Source organism: Megalops cyprinoides, chromosome 13 (assembly GCF_013368585.1).
Source record: "Megalops cyprinoides isolate fMegCyp1 chromosome 13, fMegCyp1.pri, whole genome shotgun sequence".
Classification (NCBI taxonomy): Eukaryota; Metazoa; Chordata; class Actinopteri; order Elopiformes; family Megalopidae; genus Megalops; species Megalops cyprinoides.
The window spans coordinates 30,457,894-30,481,045 of NC_050595.1; the positions used below are offsets into that span (position 1 = coordinate 30,457,894).

Sequence of the window (23,152 nt, forward strand, 5' to 3'; positions counted from 1 at the left end):
CAACCCCCCTTCAAAGCTCCCAAAACCTCAGACACATTTTTAGGATTGCACACTCCCTGCTACCCTCGCTCTGATGAAAATGGAATAGTTATCACCAGTATGAGATGTTTTTGACACCTTTCATTTCTGAGGCTTTCTTCTCAAGATAAGAAACTACTGTTCAGCATGAACTACATATTTGTTTCCTGCATTATTTGCTTAAACACTGTATTAAAAAATGCTGGTATTGTCGAAGGATTATCTAACACCATGTATCAGCTTTGCAGGGATATTCAAAAGCTCATTCCCTATACTGTCTGGGGTCAAATTTGTGGCAAAATTCTAAATATGGTAGTGAAATTCTCGCACATTATAATAGCAGTTCACAGCAAGTTTATCATCCAATTTTTTCTCTATTTGAGTATGTCTGACCCCTTCAACAGATACACACATACAGTATGTGCTAAAAAAAAAAAAAACAATTGTGTCCACTGACACTCTGTGAGGGAGGTGGAAAGTTAACTCAATAAGCCCAAAGGGAGACAGAAGGTCAGACAAAAAACCCGACTAGTGTCACCGTAAAGCAGTCAAGGAAAAGTGTCTAGGTGACATCTAATGCAACCCTCACTCAAACACGCACTTGTTTTTGGGTCTCCTGCAAGCCGGGTTCAGGGAGGGAGAAGGAATCTCCTGAATGCTGTGGCAGACATTCGCAGCACACCTGTGGGTGTATACCAGGGGGAGGGACTCACCACAGGGCCATGGGAAAGTTGTAGACTTGGCCCATCACCCCTCCCACACCGTTTGCTGGCGTCTGAACAGAACCCACCAGGGCTGGGCCTGCATGTGTACACATACACACATTCTTCACGTATCACAAGCACACTGCAGCCAACTAGAGAGGAGCTCAGCAGAACAGGGAACAAATGTTCCTCCTAACCTGCAGCCATCAGACTAACAACAGTGCCACTTTGCACTCGCTTTTCTTTTCAAATGCCTGAAAACATTTCAGGGGACCTTGGCTCGAGGCAGAGGCATATAATTACACCTCACCTTTTTTTCTGTAAGATAGAGAAAATGTCTGAATTCCCCATGCTCACCAAGCATAAAGTGGTGGGAGTGGCATGCAGCCCTCATCAAATTCTCTCTAGGATTTGCATGCAAAGACTTCCTACGTGTGTAACTAGTTTTTCTTATTTTTCTTGTCCTTGGTGCCACATGTTGAATCTATGTCTGCCAAAAATGCTCCGAACACAAAGGTTTGTTAGACCGGCGTGCATCCAACAGACAATCTCACACACCTGGCTGTGGCAAAAAGAACGCTGGGAATGAACAGTGCAATAAATGAATTGTAGCAGAGGTGTCTGTAGCAGTATACTTATGCCTCCATTATCACTGATTAAACTTGGCAAGTATGTCCCCAGCGGAGGACAAAAGGTGTGGTATACATAGCGCAATCGAGCAGGAGGAGCAGCATCCCAGCAGCAATTAAAGAGGCATCCCGGCTTTGTTGCCTGGAATCCGGGCCCTTTGTTCTTAAAGCAGGCCATCGCCAGGCCTAGGCAGTGGTGTTTGCCCCTAGGGGTAAGAGCAATTGTTGAATGTCAGGCACCTCTCCTTCCCATTCAGCTGGAGGACGGGCCAGGGGCAGGGAGGCTCATGAGCTTGTGGGCCTCATGCACATACACCCCTCCCCCCCACCCACCCACTTCAAGCCATTTTGGCCTGCGCGCTCCTCCGCCCACATGCGAGCACGGCTGGCAACAGCTACTGCCTCCTGCGACATCACCTTGTTGGCCGCATTTCCAAAAACGTGCATGCGCTTGGCTCGGCAGGCAGCCTGGGGGTGATATAGCACCTCAGAGGGAAGCTAGACTAACCTCCATGGGGGACACAATAGATGCCTAATTACCATGCAGGTGAAAAAGTGCCTCGGTTGACAGGCAGAGACACAATGAGGCAGTGCCCTATCAAGATTCTGGCTGACTGAAGGTGATGGTGCCAGCTAGAAACGGATGTTTGCCCAACTGTTCTCCCTTTTCTGTAGCCTCCTGCAATATCTACATATTTCATAGATAAAAAGCAAAGCTCAAGATAACTCTATGCTGTGCTACACAGTTGCAGTGCACTCCTCCTGCAAGGTTCTATTAACCTATAGGACCAGGCTACTTTTAACCACATCTGGCTTGATGGGCTAAAATTGTTATTTTATGGCTAGAAACCTAGACACCTTACCAAAAACCTTAAAATATCACATCTGGCACAATGAACATCTGGCTCCTGCTACTTGGTCTCCAACTGGCAGTAAAATTCCCCTGCAGAAATCACCTCACACTCCGTGCACCAAAACATTAAGGTTCTTTTTCCCCCCACAGCTGTATTTTTGCCATTTTAATATTCTGTGTTATTGTCCTGGAGATAAAATTATGACTGCTTCCCTTTCCACCCAATTTATTTTCTTGAACTATAACAAATTCCCAAAAGAATAACTGTGTGGGACTTGAAATATGCAGAGCCTCTTAAAGTAACCTGGCAATTTGACTGTTACTGCAGCCTTTATGTTTGTAATGTGGCACAGCATGTTCTTTTTATCAAAAGAAAAAATAAGCTTTCAGTTCCTTGGATATGAAATAATGCACAGTCAAATAAAGCTTTTATTTTGACTACGGCATCCCCTGGGGTGAGAAAAATTGTGAGCGTTGCTGAAGAAGGAAACAATTGGAGTCACGTTGCATTGCACTCTTCACTGCTTGTTTTGCCCTTCACAGTGGAGCAGCAGAGTGGTTTGCCGCTAGATTCACTGAATTAAGCTTATCTGTGTTTTCAAACGCAGTTTACCCTTCATATTTTAACCATTTCAATGCGTCTTTTAAAGTAAGAAACCTGTCAAAAACACCCTGCTTCGCACGTCATATTGTGTAAGAAAGGCGGAAGGGAGCGCACAACAGTAAAGAAATGTAAAGTCAATCATTTGTAAGACATGACTTACAAGACATTTGTTAGACATGTAAGACAAACGGATTTAAATTAGCGAACATGAGTGGTAAAGCCTTGCACACCAACTATTACCATGCAGACCACAGCTGCATGTGGCTCTAAATGCGCGGTGTCTTTAAACGCTTCCTCTCCCCAGCTTTACTTCCCATGCACTTACCGTAATCCTTATAATAGCGGCATTGTAAAAACTCACATGGTCAGCCGCATTGTTCTCATTGATAGAATAAGTTTTCTGCGTTGTTCCTAAACAAACGTAAAAGCGAGATAGTGCTTGAAGTGCTCCGTTTAAAAAAACACGTTTTGTATATTTATGAGTCATAATGTCTTTGACTACTTATATGACAATGACTCTTTGTGTTGTCTTTTTTGTGTAACTTAGATGTTTTTAAGAAATCAAGGAAACCTGTTTTTTTTTTTTTTTTGCCACAATACACTGATGACTCTGGTATGAGAGAAAGGGAGAGATAGATTCCAAATGCTCACACCACAAATAGAGAGATAACATTTTATTGACCCAAAAAAAGGAAACTGCCTTGTCAAATAAATGCACTTTCTGGATTTTGTAGGTATAAGAATGAGCTTATAATGGTCTCTATTTGAATATGATCCTGTCTTTGCAAGGAAAGCTGCTTTTATTGTTGATATTGCTTTTGCTGCCTTTATTTCTTTTAGCAATAGGCTGTTTATTCAAATGTAATCATCGCAATCATAACCGCAATTTTAAATAGCACATATGATGAACAAACGACTACACCTGATGCTAACTAGACTCAGGTTTGCTCGGTGTTTGTCTGTTTTATTGAATGATTTTATTGTGTGTTTATATCGTATGTTTTCTGCTTGTAATTGTTTTCTTTGAAAATGCCATTTTCACGTGGGGATAACCTAACGTTCTGTTGCGCTTTTCTTACAACATTTATGGTACAAAAACCCGGGTAACATGGTAGAGATAGGAATGCCTGGAATGCACAAGACTCCAATTTATGCTCAAGCGACAGTAGCTTTTAAAGTGATAGCGATCATAGTTCCGTACACCTATACGTAAGAAACAAACCAAAATAAAATTTTCCCAGAGCAAGAAATAGTGTCAGCAGTAATTCAGCGATGCTTGTTTTCTGCATAGACATAAATAAAGAGTATTCTCATCTTTTGCTTTAGACAGTTTTAGTTTCATTTTGTCCGACAAATACTTCCTATGAACTCCCTAGGGTCATCCGAAAACTATCTAGCTACATGAACGGACTATTTATAAAAATGTTAGTTTCCCTGAACAAAGGCGATGAGCAAATAGCTAAGCAATGCATTAGAACATCTTTGTCAAACAAATTATATATATTTACGTAGGTCGATATTGAATGTCCATATGTTTTAAAATCAATCAAGTTAAGATCGATAAAATGTGTTTAACGCAAATGAAAAACCTTAGAGAATATACACATTAATGAACACTTACATAAAGAACCCAGTAAAAACATATGTCATTATTGAGGATAGTGAACGTGCAAAATTACTATAATCACCAAATTAGTTTATTCTTACATTGATGTCTTTGGGGTCTAAACTGGTTGGAATTCAGTAGCAGATTACATAGCTATTGATGTTGTATATTCAGTTGTAGCTTCATATTTTAAAAATAAAAAGGACTGTCAGCAGTACTTTCATGTGCACATGCTACGTACTGTCGTTCTTGCTTTTTCACTTTTTTACAGGATGTTTAAGTTTTCCCATGATCCCTTACTTTAGAACCTTACGACAGCATGGTTGTGCGCCTGCTTCAGTTCCGCCTGGTAACAGAAGCTTGCCTCATTGGTTTAGACTAATTTCAGTTTCCTCCCATTTTTGGGGGAGCTAAAGCTCGGGTCGTCCTCCAAATATTTGCTGGCCCACTAAGTTTAGCCAATATTGGTCCTCGAAGACGGAAGTTACCACTGCACCTTTTTTTGTGGTGAGAACACAATAGACAGTTTCTCCCGCACAAAGTTAACTATTTCAAAGCCCGCATTTTCCTCCTGCGATATGAAAGTATTTTGTCTAGGTGTGAACTGTATATGTGCGTAGGTATACACATGCACATGTGTTTAAATACGTCTCAAGATAAAGGCTTCTGTAAAGATTTCCTTACTGTGCGTTGTGGCATGCATTTATAGAGTACACACGCAATGTCTGCTATAAGTAAAACAGAAAAATGAAACGATGATGTGCTTACTCAAAGACGCAACAGTCGCAGCATTATTATTTAATAGGATAGTATTTGTTGATAGTGCCTTTTAAATACAGATACTGACATCTTTCTTCCATGTATAGACTCAAGTGCACGTGCATTTTGTAAAGGCTACGAGGGTCAGTGAACAGGAAAGTTTTACTGATGGGAAATTTCTCCTGGACACTAATGTCGTCAGTGAGTCACACCGCCCCCATCAACCCCTCACCAATACACGCACATCACTACCCCCTAACCAATACACCCCCGCCCAGACCGGTCGCCACCACGAGAAAAGGACCTCCCATTGCCATACCTAAGTAATGTTCTGGCGGCCATGGTAAGAACTAGGAACTTATGTGGGGTAGCGCTTTAAGACTCTTACTCTCCTCCCCGTGCCTCTCTCTCTCTCTCTCTCTCTCTCTCCCCCCTCTCTCTCTCCCATGCTCGCTGTGGCTTTGATCTCCCCTTAACAACAGTAACGTCATAGCAGAGAGCTCTTAAGGAGAGTTTTGTCGGAAAGAGCGAAGTCCTGGAGCCTCCAGAGGGCTTACACAGCAGTAGCAACAGGCAGCATCCGCGGAACTTTTGCAAAGCGCGCCCCCCGAGTCCTTCGAAAGCCCAAAGCTCCAGCTGCCCTAAAGACATGGAACACCAACTGCTATGCTGCGAAGTGGAGACTATCAGAAGAGCTTACCAAGACGCTAACCTGCTGAATGACAGAGTGCTACAGACAATGCTTAAAGCAGAAGATAGTTACCTTCCCTCTGCAAACTACTTTAAATGTGTCCAGAAAGAAATAGTGCCTTACATGAGGAAAATTGTAGCCACATGGATGCTCGAGGTTTGTGTTTTTCATTAATAGTTTTGTTTTCTTTTAAAGAATTAAACTAATCTAATTCCTTTGGCTACGATTATTATTTCGGCACGATTATGCCTCCTGACATTTCTTTCCATGCCCTTTGGACCCGTTTTAATGTAATGGAAATATAGTCTTGATTTCACACAATATAGCTAAAGCTTAGCTCGCCACTTTATTTTTGTCATATACTGATGTTTGTCATCTCTCGAATGTTATAAGTCTTCATAATCTAGACCCCTGTCTTTAATGTTAATGTACTGTCGTTCTGTTATCCTTATTATAATATTATTTATTCCGGACGTGTGCATCGGGTTGTGCCGTCGTTATTCCTCTGTCTGATTTATGAAACATTTATTGCAATATTATTTTTTGTTTATTTCCCAGGCCAGGAAGCTTAGAAAATTGTTTTATTTTATTTTAAATTAATATCAATGTACACGTATGCAGTGCAACTCGTGCCAGTAATATGCGCCATCTTTGTTCTCATGCGATAAACTATTTAATATTGTAAAAAATCTTTTATAATCAGATTATTGACATGGATGTAGTGAATACATCAGATAGTATTTATTTGAACTATTCATAGAATTTTGTGACGGTTTGGGAAAGAAAACGTGTAATTTTTGTTTGGAAAGTTTTCTTGCAGCTCTGCAATCGTAGTTCAAACGCTGGGTTTCTTAAGGTTGCTTCAAAAAAATGATAAATATTGTTTACATGTTTCTCAATATTATCTATATATGCCTGCGAAGTGGAAGTATACATAATTTGCAACATTTACATGACATTTATGTGCATATAATTCTTGTATATATATTTTTAATTAATTTTTGAAGTTGCGTGTCCCTGAGCGATGTAAATGTCGCATGGTGTGTACGAATAAGCGGTGTCTTTTAATTTTAGTTCTTTTCGTTCATTATTCACCTTAAAATATCCAAACTTTTGCTTTTACACAATAGGATATGCACCAAGCAACATTTTCATATACTGTTTAAGCACTGTAACAATTTTATAATATTTTTAAATATTTTTTGAAAAGATGACGAACTAGAAAATTCTTCCCGAACCTTGCATTTGACGCCACCATTTGCTTGAGAAAGACATGACTGAAAAATATAACAAACAACTTTTGACATTTTCCATAACATTTACCAAGGCTAAATGCATTTTTGCATGTATCCATTTATATGCATTTTTAACGCATAGGGTAATTAATATATATGGCATATGCATCACGTAGGCCTATGGAGAAAAAGTTACGTAGGCAAAATTGCGTTTCATTAAAAGTTGCAAAAAGTTTACTGTCATTGTTTGTCTTCTTTGTTAGGGTAGCGATGGACAGTGTAGCTGCCTCTTGGTTATTTATGTCAATGCAATACTGCGTTTTGGTTTGTGTAAGTACCTAAATCTGGCTTTCTTTTATAACAGGTCTGCGAGGAGCAGAAATGCGAAGAGGAGGTCTTTCCTTTGGCTATGAATTATTTGGACAGATTTTTGTCTGTGGAACCCACCAAGAAAACCAGACTACAGTTACTTGGAGCAGCTTGCATGTTTTTGGCCTCTAAAATGAAGGAAACAATCCCGTTAACTGCCGAGAAGTTGTGTATATACACCGACAATTCCATCCGACCCAGCGAATTATTGGTAAATCGACTTAAGGAAATATTTTCTCATGAAAAATGTCGTGCATGCAGCATTGTGAAGAGTTATATTTCTCAAAATAATTGGTTAGCAATAATGCTGTTCGCATTTTTGCAATGCACGTGTTGCATAATTTTAAAGACGTTTCCCAAACGACATGAATATAACGCTAAAACATTGCTGGTAGCGTAGATAGTTCTTTATTACACTTGAATTCATGTTAGTGCAGTTATTAGTTGATACAGACAATCTGAGCACTATGCGTGAATTTGAGGATAGTCTTCATTAACGATATTGTATTACTGGCCGCTAATTCAGTGGACTGTAGCCTGCTGAATCCATAGAGCGACAGCTCCCTCTAGCGGTGGACAGTTGAAATGCTTTAGTTGCATATGGATATTTGCAGATATATTGAACTTGGGGAATGTTCGTTGGAGCGCTTGTGGCTAACGCTGTTTTCTTTCATCTTTCCCGCAGCAAATGGAACTACTAGCATTGAACAAACTGAAATGGGATCTAGCTTCTGTCACCCCCCACGATTTCATTGAACATTTCCTCTCCAAACTGCCCATCCACCAGGACACCAAGCAAATCCTGCGCAAGCACGCCCAGACATTCGTGGCTCTCTGTGCAACAGGTATGCATGAGAGCCACCAGGCCGTCCGCTAACGCTGCCACTCATTGGTGCAGTTGGCAGCACTCTGCTTTCTTTTGTCTCTGCCACCGTGGTTTATGTGCAGGGCAAATGACTTAGGGTGATATTGTGTGTTTCGCCTGAGATGTAGGAGTGGATTACTTAAAAGGTTCTGAAAGGTAAGCAATTCATTTGATATTCACCTAGGAAATGTTAGTTATCTTCTGTGAAAGTTTACTGTGGCATGATATGCTGTGAATTACTTGTAGGTATAAACAGCAATTATATTTATTGCTGTTGTTTCCTCATTTCTGTTCTTCTTACTGCAATCTGCAATCAGCCTTCATAAATGTGCTACAGTGCTTTGCCCAGCCAGCCAGCCACACTGCTTTTTTTGTTTGTTTGTTTCTCTGCAGTTTACTGTGAATTTATGTACATACATCTAATTGAACGTGGATGAGCTGTTCTGTCCTATGTGCTCTGTGTGATGCATTGCTGTGGTTGTATCTGTGGTAGCTGATCCTTGAAGGGGGTTAATATCACTGATGTAGAAGGGCCACATCTCCGAGTACCCCATGTTGCGCTTAAATTAAAAAGGAAGAGGGGTCCGCCCCAACACAGATATCCCCTGTGGTCCTAGCTAAGTATGGGCCCTTGGGCATCTTAACAGCAGGAGAGGGCCTTATGAAGACTCTCGGCTGAAGCACACGGCACTCCACCCACCGAAAGCCCACTAAGCCCAGGCCGAGGGCCAGTGAATGGAGGCTTGGCTCTTGGGAGCGAGAGGAATTTTGCTCAAGGTGATCTTAAGGAGCATTCCTCCTCCGCTGCCTTAGAATGCTGCCTCCCTCCACCCTAACCACCGCCTCCTTCAGCAGGAGTGGATTTGTGTGAAGTGAGATCCTTTGTGCTGTGGTAGGTCAGAGGGAGACTTTACTTGCAGTGAGAAGAGTTAACGATTCGTTGGGGGGAGTGAGCGCGCTCCGGCCTGGCCCTGTCAGCAGCTGCCTGCGGCTCCAAGAGAAAGGGTCACTTGTTGGGGGGGGGGGGGGGTTGTTTCTGCGGAGCAGCTGAAGGAGGAATCCTCAGCACTAACGGAGGACGAAAGTTGGCGGAAAGCAGAAACGAGGCTTTTAATTATGAGAGAGGCGGCATATGGCCACATAGTCAAATTAAGGCCCATCGTGTTTAAGGGAGTGTAAGTGCTCTAAACTTCCTATGTGGGCCTTTTGCCTTGGGTAGGCCCTGGCAAAGGTATGCAGCTCGTTCCAACCTGTTGCACCCACAGTCTCTGCTCACGGTATACATGTCATTTTGATTTACAATGAAATATTTTCAGTCTGGAAGGGGGGCATCTTTGCTTTGCCGCTTGGTCTGGTTGCTGGCATTCCAGCATTTCTAGTCTAGGGTCTAGGATAAGGTTAGCGGGGACATGGGCTAAGTGAATGGGGGCCTCCTTAGCCTTTGTGCCAGTGTCAGGTCCAATTCGTCTGACTGCACTCTGCCCCCTGTTTGGGTCCTCTGCAGTGCGAGATGAGGCACTGAGAGCTGACAGGGATGCCTCTATGACCACTGGGAGAGGGGACACCAAGCTACAAGCTTGGAGTCTTGGCCTACTAACAGATATGGTGCAGTTAATGGCTGACACAGTGAAAAAATCTGGGACCTCCTAGCTAACAAACCACCTAGGGCGTAAGATTGTTTGTTTGTTTTTTTTTTTTTTGGTTTTTTTGGGAGAGGAGGGGTATGGATCCTTGAGCAAGGCAGGGGAGTGTTCTCTTTGAAGTTTCATTCTTTGGTGTAGCTTTATCAAGTTGTGACTGAAGTTAGTTGATTACAAACAGATGTCTTCTGGGCTTTTTTTGTGTGTGTTTTCAAGATTTTGACTTGCGTGGGGTGGTGTATTCTTTGTCTTTATGATCAAAGCTGGATCAACAAGCACTTGGCATTGCCCTTGTGTGTTTAGTGTATGCGCATATTTGTTTTTCTGCATGCTTGTGTGTGTAGGCGTTAGGGGGTTGTGCTAGGCAACTGCAGTGGAGAGTGCAGGATGATCTGATTGGTTGGTGGGAGGAGCCAGTTTAGGACCTACAGCACAGCCCCCCCCCTCCCCCCAAAACCCTCAGCAGCGGGGCATCCCGCCTCTTGTCAGCGTGGTGTCACTTCAGAATGTCCCCTGATTGTTCTGCAGCCTTGCCAGTTTTTAGCTGTTCCACATTATGAGCCCCCCCCCCCCCCCCCCGTCCTCCTTCACCCACCCCTCTATGCCCCCACACTGGAAAGCAGTAAATGAGGAGAGAGTGGCTCATTGACTTGTTTCCTCCCCCAAGGTTTTTTTTTGGTCTTTGCCAGAGCTGCCCAATCACTGTCCGATATCCAGTTCTACTCTGTTCAGGTTTCTCTGAGAGGTGCGTGCATATCATAGACTTTGCCTCCAGAATCTAACCTGACGTCTTTTTTCCCATGTCTCCCTCAGACGTCAAATTCATCGCCAGCCCACCGTCAATGATTGCAGCCGGCAGCGTGGCGGCGGCCTTCGAGGGGCTGCACCTCAAGGGCGCAGACGGCGCACTATCGTCCCAGAACCTCACCAACTTCCTGTCACAAGTCATCAAGAGTGACCCGGTATGTGCCCAACGTGAGGCTCTGATGTGTGACCGCCGGTGTGGGCCTGAAAGTGGCCTCATGCAGACAAGGGACAGGAGTGGGAGAGAACTGGAGATTAACCATTAACTAGCCGATTTACTGTCCCTCACCCTTTCCCCAGTGGCCCCCCCCATCACAGAGACCCTCTTGTGCCAAGCACTTCCAGAGGAGCTGTATTAATTGCTCTCTAATGGTCTAATTTGCCCTCAGCTGGGTGGCCTCGCAGTAAGGTGTCACATGATGTCTGGGTGTGGCTGGAGGGGTTCTGGCACTTTCTCTGGCTCTCGGAGGAGAGGAGCTGGATGCCAGCAGGTATCCCAGTCAGGGATATCTGGCCAGTCAGTGGGGGCCAAGGGCTGAGGTGCAGTTATCCGCATGAGAATGGGGTGTAAAAAGCTTATATGGAGGATGCCGGGAGGGCGGGGGTGCGAGAAACAGCAGGGAGAGAAAGGGAAACTGCCAGAACGAATGGAATTACTTGTGGAAGAGGCGAGCGCTTGTTCATCAAAGTCTGCCGGCGTCCAGGACAGTGTGTCTGGCAAAAGGGAGCAGGGGTGCCCCAAGGAATGAGGCTCTAATGAGTCGGGGGTGGAGAAGAGCCCACCTGCGAGAATTGGGAAGTCTGCACTAATGCGTGTAAGGGTTTATCTCGGAAGGCTTGATGGTCTTTGAAATGGCTCCTGTGGGCTGGTAGTGTTGAAAGATCGGAAAAGGCTTATGCAGTGTAGAGGAGTGAGTCACCCTATGAAACAATGTCAGGGACTGACTGATGACTTTCATTCAAATAGCTGACCAGATAGCTGCGTCCAGAAAGCAGAGATCATTGCTCAGAGCTAACCTTTTACGTGGCATCCTCTAAATTTTAACAAGAAGAGGACTTTCCATAAAAAGCAAAAAAGCAGCATTTGATTATAACTTTTTTAAGCCTTATTTTGACATCAGCAGGGCTCCGATTTCCTGTCGGCTCTTTGATGCTGGGTAATTAGAGCCCAAATCATTAGAATTAGGGCCCTGGGGGCAATCCTTCCCCTGCCTGAATAGAACCATCCCTCTTATCCTGCTCTGAGTGAATTGCTTTACCTTCCATTGTTTTGAGGCCAGGAATTTGCTGGAGCAGATTGGGTTTCGGGCCTTTCATGGCGTATTGTCTTCCTCCTAATCCTCCCACTCAGGAGCATGGTGGCTTCATGGGCTGCCTGTGGTCCTTCTGTGGCCAGCCCCAGACAAGAAGGGACACACACACACGCACACACATACCCTGCGCACACACACATACACACATACACACGCGCGGACACACTTAGAGTCAGAGGCTGTAAAACTTTTGACTCAGTAATAGGAAGTTGAGCTTTCCCATGAAAGTGTGTTCACACTCTTCGTATGAAACAGATATTTTAAACATCCTACATGGTTCTCTGTGTGGTCAACAGGGAAAGAGTGTGAACACAGTGTTATAATTGCTTGACACAGTCATCCAAACAATTGTGTGAAATAGGGCATTTTTGAGTGGCGGGTCCTGCGGTTTGATCTGAGATCATTTTAACGTTATGGTGATTGCTGAAACAAGGCACAGACGATTGGATGAGGTGCCGGCGAATAGCATCCACTCTGGAAGCCGGTCCGAAAGAATGCAGCAGGCCCCTGGCCTGGCCCTCTCTCCACACAGACCCATTCACTGGCAGTCATGCGGATACTAACGCCTCCCCAGGGGCCGCGGGGATCGGGGGCCCTGCAGGGGTCAGGGAGATTGATATTAATCCCGAGGCCGTGTAGCCTGTGACACTAGCGAGTGAGCCAGCCAGATCGCGTGATGCTGGTGTGGCCTGTGTGTTGTCTCTACAGTGATTTCTTCCCTCTGGAAAGAGTTGCACAAGTGGAAACTGCCTGAGCAGTACTGATTTTTAGACTATAGTACTGTCATGGAGATCAACTACATACCTGCTAAAATGCCTCTGTGATGGGAAGGATGGGAGGGTAATAGCCTGAGAGATGGATCTATCTTTCGTTTCCCTTCAATCACATTGACACCTGTTAATCTCATGGTGGTTCACAGTGAAAGACAGAATGTACTTCTGCCTAGACGAGCAGGGTGGTTTTCTCTGTGCACTGGCCACCCATAAAGATCATGCAGTTCCGTATGTTACAGACCTGTTCCATGTATTACAGACCAGATAAGTTCTGCCCCATAATCTTGATTGGGAACCTAGAAACACAGTAGATAGTTATTATTGTCTTGTTACTCGAAAGAATGCAGGTTTTACAGGGGACTGTGCTCAGAGAAGCTGATTGTGAGAAGATGATGTTAGGGTGCGCATTGAGCGTGCTGTTGCTGACTTTGTGTCTCTCTTGTGAGCAGGACTGTCTCCGGGCATGCCAGGAGCAGATCGAGTCCCTGCTGGAGACCAGCCTTCGCCAGGCCCAGCAGCACAGCGTCTCCTCAGAAACCAAGAGCGTGGAGGAGGAGGCGGACCTCTCCTGCACTCCCACAGACGTGAGGGACGTGAATATCTGAGGGGAACATCCGCGCCACCAGAAGACACTTCAGGAGGAGAGCGAGCGGGCCCCGGCCGATCGCCCTGCAGGCACGCCGTCATGCTCCCTCCCGCCTGCGCACCCCCCTCACCCCACCCCTGCGTGCACGGTCTGAAAAGAACGAGCCGTCCGCCGGGACGGCCCGCGCGGAAGAAGGGATGGAAGCTTCTCTGATTTTCATCACTATCTCTCTCTCTTCCCTTTGGCCTGTGGCAAAAAAAACCATAACGGCTAAAAAAAAAAAAAAAAAAACTCTTGAAAATGTCCTTAATGTTGTTTTTTTAAATAACAAAACAAAAAAAAACTTTATTGAAAAAGAGAAAATAGTTTATGTGCATCTTAAAACAATATGCCACAAAAAATGACATTTACACCAGACAGCTATATTTTACATGACACACTGTTTGTGCCTGCAAGCTGATGAGAAAGGATAATGGGTAGGATGAGTTCCTCCAGAGGTGTCTGATGTCATTTTTATTTTGTTTATTCAACCGTTTTTAAAGGAGAAGAGGCTTTTTCATTTTCTTACTTTTTTGGTTGTAGCCTATGTTGTTACACTTGTAAATCCCCTTTGTTTAGCAGTCTAGGCGTATGTGTATCTGCTTGCTCATGCATTTAGTCACTTTATTACATTGTTGTCTAGACTATTTGAATTCACTTTCCTTAGCGTGCATCCTCTTCTCATTTGAAATGGTATGGTAACCCTATAGTGTATTAGTGTGTTTAGCCTACATTATTATATGTTATTCCTTAGAAGGCTGTGGATTGTCAGGGCTTTTGGCATGTGAGGTGTAGCCATTAACTGTGTAAGACCAGCTTCTGCTCACCATGTCATTCAGAATAGTGCATATGGCCAGAAGAGATCATTCATGATGTTCTTAGTCCTTAATGTACATAATACAGCAGCAAGCCATGACACAGTGAGCTGCTCTGTAATGAAGCTCCTGATGCAGTCCACAGCCTAGTTCTGTATAAAAACTTGCTCTGTCTTATTTTCTGAAACCATTCCATTTAAAAGCACTTTCAGTCAATTACGCATTACTGACTCTTGGACAACCATGTGGGACATTGAAAAAATGGAATGGTTTACGAAAAATGGCGAACTCTCACCTGCACGGCAGATCACGTCTCTGTAACTATGGTGTTATCTGGAGTAGGTGAGGATTTTGGGAGGGTGGACTCACTGCTGAGTTTGTTTGTCCAGCCTCAGTGTTTGAAGCATAGCTATGACTTCCTTGTTGAAAACAATACATAAAGTGGCACGTGTGAGTAGGGTCTTTTCGGTGTACATCGTATGCCCACCTTATGACAAGTTAGCATTAGCATTGCTTTTTCTGTTGCCTGAATTTTGTCAGATGCATGAGGGTTTGCAACACTAAAATACATCATTTATAGATATAATAAAGATTTAGGAGTATTTATTACAAAATGCTCTCCGCATGAGGCCAGTACAGATTATGAAAGAATGCTTAGTGTTTCATTATGATTATTTAAGTCTGCTAATCACATGAATGCTGCAGAATGGCATTGGACAGTACCTGCCTAGTGCAGAAAGAGCTCCTAGTCAGTTAAAGTTATCAGACCCTACTCAAGAAAGGTATTTTAATGTGTACAAGACATGCCGTAGTTAAACATTGTATAGAACTGGTGTACAGGGGGGTAAAGAATTCTCCAATGTGTTTCCCAACCTTCAAACTTAAAACTTAAGTGGCTATTAGAAGATTTTGCACAAACTCGAAGATGTATTTTTTGTATTTCTAGAGAGAAGTGGAGGGTTAGGCTGATGAGAAAAAATAGCTGAAGTTGCTGAGGGAGCTAAAGTCGATGGCGTGGTGTAAGTGCGTTGCTAAATCAAGGTGTTGATTGTACAATGAGAATAAAAATGGGAGTGCACACTCCCCTTGTCGAGCTGCTATGGAGGAATTCCCAGCAAAGTATGATGACTTTAAAATGAAAAAGAAAAAAAAAGTAAAAAAAAAAAAGAAAAACAATGCTTTTTCTCGTATCTAAGTGTTTTGCTGCTATTTTGTGATCATTTTTATTACAATGTCAATATACTGCCATGTAATAGGTTTTAATTTTCTCATAGAAAATTATGATTTTATTGACATCTTTGTTGTTTTTCTAGTTTTTTTTTTTATGTGATCAGTTTTACTTAATGTGATTTCCGCGCTATTCCAAAACAAGGAAAAAAAAAAGAAAAAAAGAGAAAAATAGACAAAGGTTCCTGGTTGTTTTTTTGTTTTCACGATACCTCATTCAACAGTCAAGATTTATCATTAATTTAGTCTGGGTTACTTCTGTTTTTAATTCTATTTTATTTTGTTTATTCTGTCTTCAGCTGCAAATTGAAATGCATATATCATTATCCAAATGGGTCCTGCAGGGAGCGAGTAGAGAGCATTGATCGAAACTGGTGCCATTACAAACCTGACTATTTAACTCTTTGAGTTTTAAGCTGTTTCATTAAAAGAGACTGTATCCCCCCTTATTAGGCCATTGGTGGCCCACTTTATATTTATAAAGCTTTTGTACAAATTGAAAGCAGATCTGATGGAATTTGTAAATGCCATGTCTTCTCATAAAGCCATAGTATGTGTTGTGATAGTAAGTTAACACAGTTATGATTAATATGTACCTGATGTCGTCTTGTCTTCTACACAGATGGCCAGAGACATGGCATTTTGAATGGAGTGTATTTACTGCACAATAAATTTGAAGTAGATTTGATCAAGATCACTTGATTTTTTTTCCTCCCTCCTTTGCTGGAATGTCAGTATTGTATATGACTTTACATTGCATTGGTGTCAAGCCTTAATTTGGGGTGATCTCTGTATAGTGGACAGGGTTTGTATATATTTTTTGTTTCAATCCTTTCTCCAGTAAGAGAAAACAAATTAGAAGACATTCATAAGCAGTCTAAGAGGTCTGCTTAGTCAGTAGAAGTGATAGTCATAGCCATAGAGACGATGCTGCTATACACCTTTGCTGGGAAGGGTAGACGTAAACAACCAAGAAAATTATGAACTGTGTGACAGCTTTCAAAGCTACTGGTAAACCCAGGACCCAGGAGGACTGAATATTTTGTTTTCTGTCCTGTATCAAGAATTTTTGTTACCTCAGAAAAAAGAAAGAAAAATCTATTTGTGAGACATGTTTGTCAGAACGCCCTTGTCAACAGTTGCTGATTTCAGTAGCTGATTCTGTTCTTTTATTGTCTTATATATTAATGACTCAATATCCGATGTGGATCTTGGATACTGCCAGACACTGTGCACCAGTGAAAAAGAATAATCATTGTTCTTCCTCAAGTGTGACAGCGGCCCACCCCCTTCAACCAAAAGCAATGAGGGATGCCTGATCATTAAGCTAGCAACCACGCCCCTCATGAATATTCAGTCTTTTCTCATCACCTCTGTTATTGACTGCAGTCCCTCTCAGAGTCCAAGCTGCTCTGTGCCCAGGGACAAGGTTTATTCTGAAGGCCAAAGGTCAAGGCCAAGAAAAAATGTTTTAAACCTCTGCCTTGTGATTTTATGAATTCTTTTTTTTCAGTTGCTGGTCTGAAATGCACAACCTATATTTACAGACCTGTATCAAAAATGTTTGAAGCATCGACATGAGTTAGAATTAAAACAAAAAGTTACAAAACCATCATTTCATCATCCGTGTCTCATTTTCTTGGACGTTGGCATGTGTTGCTCTTTGTCTTCTCATACAGTCCACCACATTAGGACGTGTTTGGTTTAGTTCATTGTCTTTGTTACTTGCGTGTTCTTTAGTGGAAAACCTCATCTGCAACTGCTAAAAGCACAGACACAAAGGCTAGGCTAAGAGCCATGACCATACTGTATCACCAGTGTAGCAACTGAGAATCAGAGTTGTTACATAAAGAAATATAGTAACATTACATAACATACTTCCCTCATATTTCTTTTGTATATGTGCACTATATATAATTTGATGGGAAAATGTTTCTCATTTATAAAATTTATGCTTTTCCTTCTCTTTTTCAACAAGTTTAAACACAGTAGCGCACAATACATATCACATTTTGAAAGGGAAATTGTATTTCACAAACCTCTACTTTGTGTTAGTGTGTGCTCACAATATTGCATTTCCTGAAATTTTTATAATTAAGCAAATGGTAATACAGCCACTGAATAAGTGGGGTTTACACGCTAGACAGGGTTCAGTGCTAATTCAGTTGATCACAAATTTATTTACAGAGGAACCCAAAATTCAAAGAATTCATTTTTGGGAACTACTGTGTAAATGCACATGTGTGTGTGTTAGGGTTTGGGGGTGGGATATGGGTTGTGGCTGAATACGAGCGTGTGTGTCTGTGTGTGTGTGTGTGCTCGCGCACGCTTGTGTGTGACACAGTATACAATGTTTTGTTATGCAAGGAATGCTTTTGATCAAATGTTGCTGTAAAAAAGCTGGAAACCCTAATCCGTTCCCACAGCCCGGCAAACGTGAGGGGGACAGAGAGTGGACAAAGGGATGGGGAATGGGGCACTAGGACACCCTGACTCACAGCTGCTCTTGCCTGCTGGATGTTCAGTGTGGAATAAAACCTCGAACTTTGCAAGACAGTGGTGCAGCTCCACTGAGGGGGTTTACTGCTGTTCACTGCTGCCATGTCAAAATGAATCGTACAGTCCGAACATTTCAAAACCTACACCAAAGTCTTCGTCTCACATTATATCTTGGATCTTGGAGGTGTGAAATGTAAAAAATTTAAATGGTGACTGACTGAATCATGTTTTCAGCTGGAACAATGCATGCAGACACTAAGGTTGCCCTGGAGTCTGGAACGATTTGTTAGTTTGCTGTCCCATTATACACAATTATCCATATGTAGTTTATTGCTTGAGACTGTATGATGGAGAACCTGAAATGAGAAAGAAACATTATGAAGGACAGGCAAGAACTCCAGCGTGACAATGCAGTCTCGCATAATTCTCTAAACCCACAGCCACAATTTGATATGAGAAATGTATTACTGTCAAGTCTTTTCAGTTGTTTTGGTTTGCTGCCAAAAACTCAGACCTCACTTGACTTGAACATTATCTTCAGTCACGTGCTGTGTAAGGATAATAATATTTGGATATTCTTGGTAGTTAGATCAGATCCACACGTATTTTGTTTGTGTGAAGAGCTTCTGTAAATCAATCCCATGCTCGATATTCTGATTTACTATCCCATAATTTTTTTACCATCTGTTCAGTTTTACGGACAGTAAAAGTTATGGTTCTAAATATAAAGAATCAATGTATGTAATCAGTATATGCAAAGAATGATACATAATCAATATGTAAAGACTGAGATTTTATGAAGTGTTGGTTTGAGTCGCATTTAATATAATGTATGTTTAATATAATCTCTTCCAAAAAGAATCTCACTTCCGCAGTCCTGCTTTATTGCTCTTGAAATCCTATCCGAAAGAGAAGCCTCTTGACGTGTTAATGGTTTGGGTTTTGATGTATTTTGCCTCTGACGTGTCTTTTTTGATAAGATGCTGGGAGAGAGCCCTATGGAACAAACACATGAGCATTAAAAGCTGTCAAAAGCCCCTGAGGCCCTGGGCAACAGAGAGGGAGCCCCAAGTATTTCACAGGTTCCTGCCAATGACAAAAGTTGCGGTTAGACAGAGCCCTCAGACGGCGTGATCACAGCAGTCACAGTTTCAGAGGAGGGGTCAGCACTGCTCCAGGGGTCCATCAAAGCAAAAGGGGAGGACTTGCGAGATGTGCACACACCTTAGGAACGTGCCAGCCTGGCCTAGCCAAAGGACCCTTTTTCTGTCTGTGCCCACAGTGCACTCTTCCACGTAATCCGAGGCTCCACACATCGCCTGCAAATGTGGCTTTAGTAAAAGATAAATGGCCGGTCACCCAGGCGCACTGGTGTTCAGCCCCTTTCAGTTGCCTTTTGTGACAGATTGTGCCTTGTGTTAGCCTGTCCTTGTGTTTCTGTTGCTGCTGTGGCCTGGTTTTGGTCATTCATGCTTAAAAAGGGCTTGCACATTTATCATCACTAACCAAAATAGTTCTAGGGTCAGGCATTTGAGGGGTTTTGAGGCCAGGGTACAGGCACAGGATGCCCCACAATTCATTTGGGAGGCGTGAGGGGGACTGTTCAGTGAGGAGCTTTCAGGGGCCCTGGTCAGGGGTGCCCCGCGGTAGCGTTTGTCATGTTTTTCTTTTTTTTTCATGGCACCACTCACCACCTGCTTCTGAAATTCCTGCACATTTACCAGCCCCTGTGTCCCTGGCTGAAAGGAAACCTAAGAAACTAGCTCCTTTGCTTTTTTTTTCCACTTGCTTACTTGCTCTCTCACTTTCTCTTGCTCTCGCTTTCGCCTGTTCTGACCACGTTCTGAATTAGTCACAGATTAATTAAAACCATGGATCTTTTTCCTCTTCTTTGAGGTGGGCTTGAGCAGTGTTTTTCATTCTCAGATCACAGATTGAAAGTAGTTCTCCTTGTATACTATTTGTTGAAATTGGTGTCTAATGTTCACCTGATGATTTTATAAGTATAAATGCATAAGCTTATATATATATATATATATATATATATATATATATATATATATATATATATATATAAAATTTATGCATTACATTATTTATAATATGTATATGTAACAGGTCTTCCTATGAAGTGTATTGTCAAGAGTAAATAATAAGAGCAGATAAATGAATCATTTCCCTGGGTTTTAAGTACCACCTCGTGTACCTTTTTAAGGAGACAGGTTTTCTTAATGATACAGATGTCTTGACACAGGACCACAGACATACTGTCTGTCCGTAGGGTATAGCTATCATGAGACAAACGGGAAGTGGACATGTCTTAGGAGCTCATTCCCATGATCCTCTTGCAGCTTCCTGATATTCAATGTTTTCGCATAGCAGCACCGGAAGCACTTACTTCTTTTAATATGAAACCACCATTGTATTTTAAAATAATTACTTGGAACAAAGCTGAAAAAGTGGATCCATGGCTAAGTAAGTTACATACCTTCATATACTTTGCCCATACAAGAAATTTGGCAACATTGCTCTAGAAGCTGAGGCTTATTTTCTTAGGTACTGCACAGAATTTTCCCATTGCTGTGGGAAGTACCCAGACTTCAGACAGGAGTCCAATAAGTGGGTTAGGACTGCATTCGGTTTCTCACTGGAAATCCATAGAATCCAAGCCATATGTTGTCTGGCCTAGAAGCTTTTGCTCCACTTTCCTATCTGAGTTGTGAGAACTTTCCCAGTGCTGTAGCTTTGATTTGGCTGTTTGTGGCTATGAGATTGATGTTCCTTACATTACATTTTTGTCATTTAGTAGAGCACTTACCCAGAGCATCTTGCATGGGTTGTAATTTTCAATGTTTTCGCACGGCAGCACCGGAAGCACTTACTTCTTTTAATATTAAACCACCATTGTGTCATGACTGCGGCGTCTTAGCCGGTTGTTTTCTTTTCCCTGTCCATGTGCTTTTGTTTTTCCTTGTGTTCTAGCCCTGCCCCGTTCTCCGCCCACCTGATTGTCTCTACCTGCCTGCCTGCACACCTGCATCCCATCTTGTCATCTGCCTTGCCCTATATATTCCCCGTTTGTTTCTTGTCTCGTTGCTAGTTCGTCTCAGTTATCTGTTCGCTACAAGCTATTTTTCCTGTTCTGCCTGCCAGCCTGTTTTCCCGATCTTGCCTGTTTCCCTCGACCATGTTTTTGGATCTGTTTGGTACTGTTAGCCGTGTTTTTCTGGTTTTCCGACTTCGCCTGTTTTTGACTTCGTTTTCTGGATTCCCCGTATCGGCTTGTTATACTTCGCTTGGTGCACCCCATTCCACTGTCTGCGCTTGAGTCCCTGCCTGAGTTGTGACACATTGTATTTTAAAATAACAGTGGTTTCAGCTAAGACTGATAACACATTTTTGTAACCGTTGACATACACATTGTATCTGCAATGTGTTGAAAATGTTGTCCTTTTCTATTCTTTGGTTTGCTTCTAGATCTCTACACAATTTCCTGGCAGTGCTTAAAAGCAGCACTCAGACAGGAGAAGCAGGTCTGCAGGTTTGCAGGTGATCCCTGAGTTGACTGTGTTCCAGCCCTCAATCGCTCGCTGCTCAGCCTTCTGGGAAGAGAGCGGTGTTGTCTGTCACCCTCAGAAAATGCCGCCAGGCGGTCCTCAGCTGCTGAAGGGAGTACAGGCCAGCTGTCGGCCGCATGTGGCTCTGAATTTCGGATATATGACTCCAGCAGCAGAACAAAACATGCCAGGCAACCTCACCATCCTCCCTGTGCTGCCCCAATGCCATTGTTGTCACATATATGCCAAGTGCCACTCAGGGCCTGTACGAGAGGGCTGATTGCCATCTATTGGAGGCTGTGTTACCGACCCCACAGCAGTCAGTGCGTTTAGAGCACCATTTGATTACATTTCCTGAGATCCATCTCAAACTGGGTCAAAGTGAGCTGTTCAGTTATGTAAAGCACAGGAGGGATACTGCAGCCGAGCATTCTGGGTTGGAACCCATGATCCTAAAGTCCAGCACTGTCAGTGTCGAACAACGTGCTACTTGACACAGTCTTCCTTAGTAGAATATGTTACATTGGTTAATATGTAGATAATCCAGCCAGAGTTTTACTGTGATGAGATTAATCAGATTCTTTTGTTTACCAGAAATTATGATAATCTTTTTAAAAAAACAGCAACAGATATTTATGCTTAATTAATATGTTTCAATGACAGCTAATGTCTGGCCTGAAGTAAAGGGAGCACATAGCATTATAGCACCAGTGGAGTATGCTCACACACACACACAGATAAGACCCTTTTACACATGCCCTGAAAGCCGGAACGTATCCGACCCTTAGCCGGAGGAGCTGCATGTGAGAACGCAAATGTCCGAATAAGTCGGACCGGACATGTGATGGACTTCTTTCTGTCAGCTCCCTAGCACAAAGTACGCCTCCTGTCGGAGTGAGCCCATGTGTGAACAGAGCAGGCAACGTTCCGGAGCATCCACCGCAAGTGAGTGGGCGTGTTGATGACGTTTCTGTCATGCGACTGGCGCGAAACCGGAAGAATACAAACATTTGCTTCGTTCTCTTTTCCGCTCGCCTGTACATAGCTTGCGACTGTTTCATTGACATTGCAGATGTCCAAATACATGCTATATTGAGTCCAATGATCATTAAAGACATAGTTAGCTATAGCTATACTGCCAAAACTTGTCTCTTACGATGATTAATAACGTTGGTTAGTAGTTTATTATATGGTTAGTAGCTAGCTAAGCTGTAGCTAAGTAATAGTGATAGGTATAGTGAGATAGGTGAACTGGTGACCTAACATTACATAGCGAACAACAAAAACTTACCATATTGTTATAATAAATGTATAATTAATAATAAATTATGTGTACCAGTAGCACCATTTAGATGGCTATGTGTGATTTTTTCTAGGCTACCCAAAAGTATAATAGCTATGTTCGCCTTCTCCTCCTCCGTGCCACATTATGTGCCCGTACCACCGAAAGGTAAGACATTGAAAAGAAAAAAACTGAAAATACTTAAACTCGCGAATACTTTAGGTGATCTCGTCAATACTTTTCACTCGTGAGAATGCAAGTGGCGTCTAACTGGAAAATACCAC

The 23,152-nt window shown here is 42.7% G+C and overlaps 1 protein-coding gene across 1 annotated transcript; it reads left to right on the forward strand.

Annotated features, from left to right (window-relative positions):
- The first annotated feature begins 5,534 nt into the window (after positions 1-5,534).
- Positions 5,535-13,714, forward strand: LOC118788027 (G1/S-specific cyclin-D1). The gene is made up of 5 exons (XM_036543853.1): positions 5,535-6,020; positions 7,464-7,679; positions 8,154-8,313; positions 10,787-10,935; positions 13,313-13,714. The coding sequence occupies exons 1-5, from the start codon at positions 5,823-5,825 to the stop codon at positions 13,466-13,468; spliced, it is 879 nt and encodes a 292-aa protein (XP_036399746.1). The 5' UTR covers positions 5,535-5,822; the 3' UTR covers positions 13,469-13,714.
- Positions 13,715-23,152: the final 9,438 nt, after the last annotated feature.

Coding starts and splice junctions, on each gene's coding strand:
- LOC118788027 (XM_036543853.1), top strand. CDS start 5,823: ATGGAACACCAACTGCTATGCTGCGAAGTGGAGACTATCAGAAGAGCT. Junction 6,021..7,463: donor TAGCCACATGGATGCTCGAG/GTTTGTGTTTTT, acceptor CTTTTATAACAG/GTCTGCGAGGAGCAGAAATG. Junction 8,314..10,786: donor CGTGGCTCTCTGTGCAACAG/GTATGCATGAGA, acceptor TGTCTCCCTCAG/ACGTCAAATTCATCGCCAGC.